This window comes from Ooceraea biroi, chromosome 4 (assembly GCF_003672135.1).
Source record: "Ooceraea biroi isolate clonal line C1 chromosome 4, Obir_v5.4, whole genome shotgun sequence".
In the NCBI taxonomy this organism is placed as follows: domain Eukaryota; kingdom Metazoa; phylum Arthropoda; class Insecta; order Hymenoptera; family Formicidae; genus Ooceraea; species Ooceraea biroi.
Genome location: NC_039509.1, coordinates 10,948,186 through 10,960,797, shown reverse-complemented (window position 1 = coordinate 10,960,797; position 12,612 = coordinate 10,948,186). Strand labels below are relative to the sequence as shown.

General features: G+C 42.5%; 1 protein-coding gene across 1 annotated transcript in view; it reads right to left on the bottom strand.

The window, feature by feature from the left end:
• The window catches only part of LOC105275516 (activated Cdc42 kinase-like), an 18,156-nt gene extending 5,544 nt beyond the window's left edge, over positions 1 to 12,612 (bottom strand). The window contains exons 1-8 of the mRNA XM_026969169.1: positions 12,418 to 12,612; positions 8,320 to 8,412; positions 6,478 to 8,064; positions 6,062 to 6,301; positions 5,806 to 5,927; positions 5,217 to 5,447; positions 1,950 to 4,067; positions 108 to 715 (exon numbers count right to left, since the gene is read on the bottom strand). Coding sequence (XP_026824970.1) covers positions 108 to 715; positions 1,950 to 4,067; positions 5,217 to 5,447; positions 5,806 to 5,927; positions 6,062 to 6,301; positions 6,478 to 8,064; positions 8,320 to 8,412; positions 12,418 to 12,424 — 5,006 coding nt within the window. The 5' untranslated portion in view covers positions 12,425 to 12,612. The remainder of the gene's footprint in view (positions 1 to 107; positions 716 to 1,949; positions 4,068 to 5,216; positions 5,448 to 5,805; positions 5,928 to 6,061; positions 6,302 to 6,477; positions 8,065 to 8,319; positions 8,413 to 12,417) is intronic.

Genomic DNA, 12,612 nt, shown 5'->3' with positions numbered 1-12,612 from the left:
ATTTGAGTATTTATGATAGATTTATTTTTTTTTAATAAAGATATAGATAAATACTAAGTGCCATAAGAATATCTGGTTCAATCTGAACGGTAATCAGTGATGGTTACCTGTTAGCAGAGGCTTCTGGAGGATAGCTGTCCTGCAACGAGGTCCCGGGAACCGATGAATTAGCGGTTTGCAACATAAAATGCCCGTCTACTTGATCCTCTACAGGCGGCGTGGTTACTGCCATTTTGGCCAACGTTCTGGTAACACCGCCCCCGGGTATGATCAACGGATGTTTCCTCTGATGTCGCGGCAGACTAGACTTGGACTGCAGCGTCTTGGAACGATCCCTCGGCGGTAAAGGTATCGGATTCTCGTCGACGTTGCTCTGATTCTGATTGTTCTCGATTTCCAGGGCGGAGTGATGCCTCTCAAGAATGCGCGACTGCGACAAGGATAAAGTCGCGTGGGGCGGAGGGGGAGCCCGGACCTTGGGCAGGGTCTTCGCGCCACTGTGATGCATCTCCAAGTGAAAATTGTGCTCGCTGTCCTCCGACTGCGACGACATCGAGTGGCTGAGGGTCGCGTGCTTGTTCCCACGAATTCTGGGCCTCACTATCGGCAGCCCGGAACGCAGCATGCGCAACGGATTTGTGTCACCGGCGCTCTCCACTGGCGGCGTCTCCACCAGACTGTTGTACACCTCCTTGGCTTCTTCCGACAGGGTGGCCTGAACAATTCGTGGGATGGGATAGACACGGGGGAAGAAGAAACCAAATTAAACAGAAATAAAAAATGACGGAAACTATGAATGTAAAGTCCTAAACGCGAGTCCCCCTTCTTATATACATATATATATACACACACACACATATATGTATATATATATATATCTTGATAGTGTATCTCAAATCAACAACTACCATGGGCAGGGTCCAACTGCTAATAAACCAACAATGTCTGACACCCGTTACAGTATTATAGTGCAATAAATCATTGCCTCTGACGTGTTTTCTTTTTCTGACATACTTTTTCTGCTCACTGATAAACACGATTTGTTTCATTGTTCTCAAACCTTTTATTGAACGATTAGCATACCCATTACTGATATGCATATTTCAGCTTGAGAACTTTTTATTCCAAAGTATTTATTGCAACTACCTAGAAATACGTTAGGTGCAAATGTTACACGTTACATTATAAAAACTTCGATTATGTAAAAAACTGTTATTACTAGCAATAAATCGACTTGTATATCGTAGAGTTTTATATATCAGTTCCTCAAATACGTGTATAATTATTAAAAATGTGTAAATATGTCCAAAGAGTGTTCCATTATTATTATTACGTGTTAATATCATCCAGTTTGGTGATTGATACAACAGGCAAGCATGCTAAGCGTATATAAACTGCTGCTTTGTACAATACCTTTTTCTCAAATTGTGTATTATTTTGCTATATATACCATACGTGATGTATCATCCGTTTAACTCATTATACTCAAAAATTAGACATCCTTTGCCAAGGTTAATTTCAGGTATGGATCGTTCACACTCAATTTCGGGAAAAATGGAATTTTATGCTACCATTAATGTACGCTTTATCATTATCGTAAAAATTTGAGCTCCGAAATAGAATACTTGGGGAATAAACATGTATAACATATAATAAATGTTAAGAGATTGCCGTCTCAAAATCAAGATATGCTGATTTTGCAATTTCTCAAATACTTTACATTTTTTTTAAAATAAAATCAGTCCCTCATAATTTTTCAATCGTCGGCCTGTGAATCTATGATGGATTATTACAATTGCATGCATTTGTTACACAACGATCTCTTCAAACCACTCTACACAAAATCGGTAAGTCTTTATGAAAAGCCATATCCAGAGCGATCAAGACTAAAGACACAATGCTTTCGTTTTTAAACTCTAAGGAGCAGGAGAAGGAGGGAAAGTCAACACATCGTTCGTGAACTCCGGATACTCGGAGCTGGTGTCCGAGTCAAGATCCGAATTGCTGGTGAATGTCAAGCTGGAGCTCGGTGCGCTTTCCGGCCACGAAAGCAAATTGTTCTTGGAGGAAAACGGTGGCGAGAGCGAGTTCAGGAAGCTCGTCGACGGCGGCGGCGATTTTCCGAAGAGCTCAATCGTAGAGAATCCCTTGGCGGAATCCGGATGCAGGAATGGCGCTTTGTTCTTGAAATTCAACCGCAGATTATGCGGCAGCCTCTTGTGCCTGCGCTTGTAACGTAAGCGGCTTCGGATGTCCGTCTCCGAATGCGAAACCGAATCGGAATCCTCGCTGGAGTCGTTTCTGGTATGAAAAGATCTGCGTATGTTCTTGATCGGCGGTTTCCTGTTCTCTGACAAGGAAGACGTCCTGTGTCGGTAGACGTTAGTGGCACTAGGAAGTTTATCCGCAAGTACGTCCAACTTTGGCAGCTCCTTTTTCATGGTATCGTTTTGATACAGCTTCGGTGGTTCCAGGATGTGCTGATGTATTGTAGGACTTATCGGTGGGTTCGCTTTCTGCATCAAACTCAGTTTCGCGCTGATCGGTGACTGGCTCTGTAACGGTATGTTTAGGTCTAGATGCTTGGGCTTCTGCATCGGTATATTTAAGCTGCGCAATGACGCTTGGGCAGGCACGGACAAGTCCAGATTCCTCATACTAGAGACTAATGGCTTGGGCGAGGCTGTTTCCAAGTTCCTTGAGTTCTGTGCGATGTTCTTGCCCAGCTGTATCATGTTCTGCGTCAGTTTACCCAAGCCCAGATTCAATCCCTGACCCTTCTTGGAGTCCAAATAGCTCTTGACGGTCTCCAAGCCGGAGACCTCGCGTTGATACTTCTCTGCCAGAAGCTTGCTGTTTAATTCTACTTGGCTGGCCTCCGCATCGGATTTCCGTCTAAGGCGCTGAAAGTTCACTCGCAAGCTTTCGGAGCTGCTGTAGATAGGCGACTCCTTCTTCTCTGGCTCGGCAATGAACAGGGGATTGTTGGATATCACGAACGGGAAACCATCGTGGCCGTTCTGGTTTTGTTCGATCTTACGGAAACTTTGTATGTTTATTCTCATTGCCTCTATATTGCCTCGCGGACTGTCCGATCTTCCCGCTTTTACATTCGTCTTGATACTGTCCGACGAACTGTAAATGACGCTCTTCGCATCTTGATTCGGATTTCTAGGCACAAAGGATACTTTCGCAGGTCTCGGCTTCGATAGATCAATCTTCTTGGAGAATTCCATTATGTTCATCTTTGCGGACTCGGCGAAGGCAAGGGGAATCTTTGGTCGCGTGCCGAGGTCTAGGTTCGCCGCTTTGTCTCTCGCTGCGATGTCCAACTTATTTGGCTTATTACGGGGCGACTCCAAATTCGTTGCTTTCTCCTTCGATGTATCAAAGTTCTCATCGGACCGTGCTTCGAAATGCGCGATATTGTCCTTTAATTGCGGCTCGCCATTGCTGAATTTATTTTGTGACGCTTGATTGGACCTGCCACCGACAGATGCACCCTGTTCCTGAACATTGACGTAGTACGTTGACTTATTAGGCTGCTCCAGATTATTAATCTTATCGAATTTATCCCGTCTCTCTTCTCCGAAATACATCTTATCGCTTGCGCACCCTATGATACCTTCATCATCGCAATACTTGGGCTGCTCGAAATAGCGTTCAACGTAACTGGTAGACACCCTCTTCATTTCGCGTGGAAGATCGTAGTTCGCTTTCTCCTTATTGAAGATTTTGCCGTTTTGATGCCGAATATTCAATTTGGCGTTCGCCACGTCGGCCACGCTCTCACTGTTCAAATTACCTTTCTTATTTCCATTCTCGAGAAATTCCGTGGACTTGACGAGATTCTGCTTCGTCGCCGCGTTGTCCAGTATATAAGCGTCTAAATCGATGTCCATGTACGAGGCCCAAGTACTCGGCTTCGTCAATAATTCTCGCGACTTCGCGAAACAGAATTCCGCCGACGCCTTGTCCCACAGGGGGAGTTTCAAAGTCGACGGTGCACCAAGGGATTCTATGCTGGACACCGTCGATGAGAGCGATTGCAAACTTGAGCACAGCCACTTTATGTAGCGCGTAGGAATTCGAAGGCAACGAGGCGTGCGAGGAAAATACAAGGAAATCAGGTACAATATAATTAATTCGGACCGAATATAATTCGGTCAAGCGCATGCATAGTGCAGGTGCATCATATAAAGCAAGACGCATATCGTATACGTGTGACGTTTTACAATTAGCAGAGAGTTTCGTAGAGAGTTCGCATTTGTCGCCAAATTAAATAAAATTTGAGATTTGCGATGCAATTAAATTAAAAAGTTATTATATATAAATAATAAAATTATATTAATTATGTTATAGATAACCAAAAAATACGGAAATAAATGAAAAGTAACGAGAAAAAGGGGAAGGATCAGAGGAAAATCGATATTAGTCGTGTTATAAATGAATAAGCACTAGATTAAAGAACTTAAAGTACGATCGATCTTGAAAGATTGCTTGAAAAATTAATTATTAGTTGCAGTTGTAATATATATACCTACTCTTTACTTTACGTGACAGCAGGAATTAACTGTGTTCCATAACAGCTTCAAAATTATTTTAGATAATGTTAAAGTATATAAATATATGTTACATGTACATCACATGTTCCTATTGTAATTCTATTTTGTCGAAATTGGAAAATAAAATAGCCGTGTTTTGTTACGTATATTTGTAAACAATTCGAGCATTAAAACAAGTTTCTGTTCGATATTGTATAGTTAGATATGTTAGTTGTGTAATGGCGTGTGCACATAACTTATCGCACTGTTCCAGTATTAAATATTAATCGAAGGAACAAAGAAAGAGCTGTCTTTAGTGCCGAATCGCTTAAAGAAGCAAAATAACTCATAATAATTATTTATAATAAAGAATAATAAAGAAGAATTGATGGAAAATTTTATTAATAATTAGTAAGAATTTAGAAATTTGTACGTCCCCATATGTTATCCCCAGATTTTGAATTAATATATAATTTTGCAGACTTTCCGACAAACGTACAAATTATAAGAAAATATTTTCTGAATTGTTGCAAGTAAATGGCAAATAAGTAAATAATATATTTTAAAATATTTTTTTCCTCAATGTCTTCCTTTGTTAGAAATTTTTTAAATTTCATATTTGAATCTCTAATGTATCCCTGTGTGCGATAAAACAAAAATCGTGTTTTGTACCTGTATGTCAGGTATACTGGCAGCTTCTTCGGAAAAGTGTCGTCTGTCTGGTTTGGGACTGTGTTGATGTGGCAACTTAAAAGAGAATTTTCTGCGTCTTGAAGGACTGGCAGGTGTTCGGGGAGACTCCGGTGGATGTTCAAGATCTGTCATGGAACGTGCTGTCAATTCCTGCGCCATAGCAATGGCCGAGTAGAGAGTTTTCTGATCGGCAGCTGAGATAGGCTTCACCTGGATACAAGAGAAACGTTTACCGTCTCCATCATATTAACGGTACGTTAACTTTCTGCCCGCCAATTTTCTCACGTTATCTGCTTACAAGTACACAGCTGCACAGATTCATTATGTCAAATACACATCCAGTATATGCGATCACTTGATCGCGAATCATCGATTCTAAGTTAGAGTGACTTTAATGTTTAGCTTTCAACTTAACGACAGCTCAGAACGTTGTATGAATATAAATAAAAATAACGTCTACAGAGATAGCCAGAAAAATAATAAATAAATAAAAGAAAGGTAACACTGGATAACACATAAACTCATAGCCGTAAATAATAAAAGATTACTGTACATTTATTGGACTCACGGTGGCTTGTTTCTTCTTGTTACACTGCCTCGCTTGGATCTCCCTCAGCTCGTTCCTCGCGTTGCTCGACTCGTGCTCGGTGGGTAAGGGATGGCTAGGCAGCGGAGGAGGAGGGGAAGAGCCTGCGAGAGCGAACAACGTAAGACGTAAGAACAACTAACAAATTAATTAAAGCAACGTAATAACGAATTAAAGAAACATTATGTGCTTTTGCATCTACTTGTAAAATGAAATATTTGATATTTCTCATCATTACCTAGTGATCTGAACATCTGATCCATTTCCGCCAGAAGACTCGGACCGAAGTCGAAATTCAACGTCTTGTCAAACCTCAGTGGACTGTCTTGGTTCTCTTCGTCGCTGATCTCGTGATACTCGTGATCCGCTCCGAGAGTGTCAACGTTATTGCCCGCACTGGATGTCACTGGTTGCTTGTTCGCGTTGCTTCCCGCAGTCACGTGGCATGTCTCTGAACTCGTATTGGACCACGAACTCTCTAAATAATTCAGTAAGATTTCAAGGCTTTAGAAACGTCGCTTTTAACGTAGAACGTAAGAAAATTAAAATATAAAAATAAATATAAAAAGTAAATATAAAAATTAAATATAAAAATTAAAACTAAAAATTAAAATTAAATGAATTTAATCACGATAAAGCAATAAATAACTGTACCGTGTTTGTTTTGATTCTCCTGCAAGTTCCTGCCCGAGTCTCTCGTTGATTCCCTGTTCACGTCGGCGTTCCTCGCGTCCTGATTTGAAATCTGACTAGAATTATCGGTTGCGTCCTCCTGCGGTTTGTACGGCGTCACGACCTGACGAGGCAAGTGCGGGTATTTCCCGCCGAGGAAACTGATATCGCCAAAGTACGCCCCGTCCAGACCCACGTGACCGGTATGTTTGAGATCACCCTGCGGCGAGGATATCATGTCGGTGCGTATTTTTCTGCGCTGCGAGGAGAAAGTGTTCTTGCCATCCCCCCGCGTGAATTCGCCGGGCTTGTTGCTAGGCAGATTCGAGCCGAGATACGCAATCGTGTGCGCCGGATTGAAAAACCCCGTTTTACCGTTGTTCAGCACGCCTTTCCACAAGGTATTGTTGGTACCTTTATCTAGAACTGTGATTATATCGCTCTGCCTGTAAACGAGTTGACCCGGCTCGGTACCGTCCTGGACCGCTTGCACCTGTTCCGGCTTCAGGTCGGGCAACAGGTTAATCAGCTCGGAGAACTTTGGCCTCTTCGAAGGCTCGTGCTGCCAGCACTGTTGCATGAGAGAAAAGTAGTCCTTCGGACAGCACTCGGGCTGCTCCAGCCGCTGGAAATTGGGCTCGTCGATCGCTTCGAGTATTTGATGGCCGGTCAATGCCGCCCACGGCTGAAATCCGTAGCTGAACATTTCCCACAGCGTCACGCCGTACGCCCAAACATCGCTCGCCGACGTAAATTTCAAGTAGGATATGCATTCGGGCGCGCACCACGCGATCGGCAGCTTCAGGTTGACGTTGAAATTCGTCTGGTAATAATCCTTGCCCACTCCCAGTGCGCGCGACAATCCGAAATCCGAGATCTTGACCTTGTTCTTGGAGAAGACGAGGATGTTCCTGGCCGCGAGGTCGCGGTGTATCAGCCTCTTCGCCTCCAGATACTGCATCCCGTCGGCAATCTGTACGGCGAAGTCGCACAATGACAGAACCGGGAAACTCGCGCGCAGACTCGGCTCCTTGAGGCACTCCAGTAACGAGCGCAACGGCGCCAACTCCGTCACGAGCATCAGCGAGTTCGTGTCGAGCACAACGCCGTACAGCCGCACAATGTGCTCGTGATCGATCGCGTGCATTATAGCGGCCTCCTTCAGAAATTCTATCGGATTGTTCTGCATTCTCTCGCGCGACAGACACTTGATCGCCACTTGTATCCGCTCGCCGTCGTTCGTCCACACCCCCTGCTGCACGACCCCGAACTCTCCGGTGCCGAGTTCCTTGTTCACGATAATCGCGTCGGCCGGGATCATGTGCTTATTAGGAACGCGAACCGACGGCCGGTCCTGCCGCTCCTCCGGCAGCATGCTCAGTGCACCGGGGGTCTGCTCCTCGCGCTTCGGCAGCAGCATTTTCTTAAACTTGGAAAGGTAATTCTGGGGAAAATGCTTCTGGAAGTATTTCTTCAAACGGCGCATCTCTGGCTTGCTCATCCCTATCGCGTTCAGATCTTCTTCCGTTACATATTTTAATTGCGCTGTCGTCTGCACCTTCAAGTCCCCTGATAAAGGTCTCTTATTATTTATTTTTATTTATTTTATTTATTAATTTTTATTTTTTATTTATTAACTTTAAGCACTGAGTATTGATACAGAAATCTGAGTGAACGGTCGATTATACAGAATCGTCTAATTTGAAAACTGCTTTCAACAATAATGCGTTGTCTCTAACATTTTTCTGAATTTTTCTTTTAAATCTTGGAAATCTCAAAAAGACAATCTCAACAGATTAAAACAGATGCAAACGGACAATATACCTCGGATGCCGGGATAATATTGTTGTAACTCGGCTTCCATGAGGAACTCATAAAGACCGGGACCATTGTTACGGGACATCCCTCCTTGTGTATCTAAAATTACATTAAATTTTAAATATATTAAAATAATCACTAAATATATTCGCAAAATAAAAACGAAAAACTGTGTTCCTACAAAATAAAATGCTCTGATGGAATCGAAACACATGTTACAGATCGCACAACATAATTAGAATTTTTTCAGCCTAGAAAAATTTAATTAAAACATTTATTTGGATAAATATGTACTGACATAATTTTAAACAAAGTTTAGCACATAGTAGAAACACAGTTTGCTATAAAATTATCTTTGTAAAAGTTTACTGATCGTTTGTGCATAACTATATTGCGCATATGAAGAATCTGGAGCGAGCAAATTAGACAAAAATAGAAAGATGAAGAGAAAGAGAGAGAGAGAGAGAGAGAGAGAGAGAGGAAGAAAGAGAGAGATATATCTGCACTGTGGTGATAGAATGTGTATATGTTCGCCCAAGAATGCCCGTAATAAAAACCGGTGTGAACCTGGCACCTGACTTTAACGAAATGAAAATTTTCGGGCATATTTCGTTTGTACCTCGTTTATACCTGTTTGTACCATCGTTCGTTTCGTTTGTACCTCAACAGTTTAAAAGTTATAAGGGGTCAAAAAATAGCCAGCACCCGACTAAAAGATATCCGAATTTTAATAATGCTATTCGAAAGAGCACCGTTTGTACCTTCAGGAACCATCGTTTAAATCGTTTGTACCTCAACGGAACCGGAAGTACAGGCTTTTCAAAAAATAGGTCCAAGAGGTATCTTCATCAATTTTTGAGATATCGCAAAATGGATAACGGCATTCGAAAGAGCATCATTTGTACCTTCAGAATCCACTGTTTAAATCGTTTGTACCTCAAAGGAACCGGAAGTACAAACGTTTAAAAATTTGAAAAAAACGTCCAAGAGGTATCTTCGTCAATTTTTGAGATATCGCAAAACGGCCAACGGCATTCGAAAGAGCTCGATTAGCACCCGTTTGTACCTCCGTTCAAATCGTTTGTACCTCAAAGGAACCGGAAGTACAGCATTTTCAAAGTAAAAGAAATAGTTGTTCGTACCTCCGTTGTTTGTAGAGATATCCGAAAATGCCCAACGCTATTCGAAGGATTTGAAAGGAGGTACAAACGGGTAGAAACTATGCTCCTTCGAATGGCGGTGGGCATTTTCGGATATCTCTACAAACAACGGAGGTACGAATAACTATTTGTTTTACTTTGAAAATGCCGTACTTCCGGTTCCTTTGAGGTATAAACGATTTGAACGCAGGTACAACAAACAGGCGCTATCCGAGCTCTTTCGACCGCCGTTGGCCGTTTTCGATTATCTCGAAAATTGGCGAAAATACCTCTTGAACGTTTTTTTCAAATTTTTAAACGTTTGTACTTCCGGTTCCTTTGAGGTACAAACAGGTGCTAATCGAGCTCTTTCGAATGCCGTTGGCCGTTTTGCGATATCTCAAAAATTGACGAAGATACCTCTTGGACCTATTTTTTGAAAAGCCTGTACTTCCGGTTCCGTTGAGGTACAAACGATTTAAACGATGGTTCCTGAAGGTACAAACGGTGCTCTTTCGAATGGTATTATTAAAATTCGGATATCTTTTAGTCGGGTGCTGGCTATTTTTTGACCCCTTATAACTTTTAAACTGTTGAGGTATAAACGAAATGAACGATGGTACAAACAGGTACAAACGAGGTACAAACGAAATATGCCCGAAAATTTTCATTTCGTTAAAGTCAGGTGCCAGGTTCACACCGGTGTAATAAAAAGCGGCATTTTTCGAGGGCGACAATTAGAATTGCTTGGATCAAATTAGCGTTTGGTTGGCCGAGGACGTGCATCAAACGCCGCACACAATTTGACGCGTCATGCGAATTACGAGCGAATCTCGTCGACGTTCGCTGTCATGCTGCGCTGCATCGACACCTCAAGAATCAAAAGAGAATCAGCGCTCGACTGAGCGTACAATAATAAAATATCGCTCCTAGAACGGTAATGTTTACGATTGCAAACATGATGCTACTGATTCATTTGAAAAGTTTTAAAAATATTACATACAATTGAGAAAAACTATTTTACAAGATTCTGGCAAGTGGAGACGAGAGGACGGAAGAAAGTACGGGGAAAGTTCGGACGGTCTGTAACCCCGTTAGCAATTCTAACTCTTCCCACGTCCGACGTCGACGAGCGAAGAGCGAACGCGCGCGAATTCAGGCGACGCAATTGCCGTGTTTCCGCGGAAGACACGCCCCGCGTGTATGCACGATGCGGCTCCAAATAGCACGCTGTTATTTATAATGCACGCTGTGCGTGGCCACGCGCCGTCGAGACGCCATCGCTAGTCGCACTGAACGTGCACATGACGAGACCAATCATCAAGTTATTCCGATCGAGAATTCTCGATAACGCCGAAAATTCTCAATAATTTCGTTATTAAGCGATTACTGATGCTCAATTTCCATTTCCACAAGTTCTTTTTGCATGCCGCGAGTATTCTTGAAGACGCCGTGTGATAAAATGATGGCAGTTTTTATTCCGATCGCGACACACGAGACGATTGCAGTCTGCTTGTTCCGATCAGCATTGATTTTTGAACGTTTGCTTAGAATGCTTGCTCGGTTCTCCGATTTCGGAGATTATCCATGCGCGTCCGATACAGCTTAAAATCAGGAACTTTCCCATCGGAATTTCTTCGAGTTGTCCTTCGATGCAGAACATAGTCTTTTTAGTGACAGACTTTTCGATCAATTCGAAAAAGCTTTTTCGAAACTAGTATAAGCTCTGGAGTAGTAATAATTTTTTAATAAGTTATTAATATAATATAGACTTTTAAACTTGAAGGATAACTAGAGGTAATAAAATATTATTTAAATAATTCCATGAAATGAAGTTTAATAATATCTTAATAAACCATCTATTTAAAAATTGCATTAAAAATTGAAGGATTCTGAGATGAATAATGAGCTCGCTTGATCATTCAAGCGAGACAAATGGATTCTAAATTTCTCAAAGAATCTCTCACTAAAATTATGCAGCAGTTGGCACTGTAATTATTAATTAAATTTACAAACTAAATAAATAAAGAACTGTAATTAAGTCCACTGGTTTACATTTGAAGCATATATAGATAAAGGAAAGGGAGACTTGACGAGCCTGAATTTAGCGACGATCGTGCCGACGCGGAAACCGCTCTAAATCGGAGTTGAAACTCCGCGTAATAAAGTGATAACTCGACAATTTTCTCACCCATTCTACGCTGTCGCAGAGAGACACGAGGCAACTTCTCTTCCCTCGGACATGAGACGCGATCAGCCGCTACGCTTGTCCTATCCTATCAAGACACGATCATGCTCGTTCCGGTTTCCTTTTCAGCGCGTCACTTTGCCTTGAATCATTTGCATCGCGAGCGCTCGTTATTACACGATTTCCTGTACGCTCGCGGACGCGTACTCGAATGCTCTTTTCGCTGACATCGGGAACAACAAAAATCATTCATCAATGAATCTTCCCTTCATTTACGAGAATTACGTTATCGGAGTGAAGAGTACCGGGAAGACGCATAAGAAAGTGTACATCTAAGTGCACTTTTATAAAAACAAAAAAATAAACATGCGTAACACTTTCAACAGTTCCCGTACAAGGGACAAGACAGGCTGTCTTCTTTAACTGCACTTAGCTGCACTTTCCTACACTTTCGGCACTTAAGAAACTTGATATTTCGGGCTTTAAATGAACTCAAACGGTATTACAAAAGAGTGCAGAAAACGTGACCGGAGAGCCTGGACTCGGGGTTAATCGCGCGTTTATGCCAGCAGGCATCTCACCGTTTCGAGATTCAGAAATCACAGCACTTCGCCGCTCGCGAAGTCTCCTTTCGCCTTTCCTTTAGATCGACCGTCGACGATCGTCTCCTTTTTCTTTCTCTCTCTCTCTTGCTCTCCCCTCTCTTGCTCACTCTTAATGAGATCCGGCCCCACTGCCACTTTGGACTTTACATTATTTCACAAAACACGCACGTACCGGTCATTGCTGCATTACGAACGAACAGGTCTCAGATGGCAATGACTACACCTCCTCTCGTTCTTCTTGGCACTAGAGTCTCGCCGTGCTACTCTCTACTCGATCCCCGTCTCTGTGCCTGCGAAAGAGACGGCACCGCATCGCAAATCGTCACGACTTGGTCACGAATGCGATACTAGACAAGAAAGGCGCTCA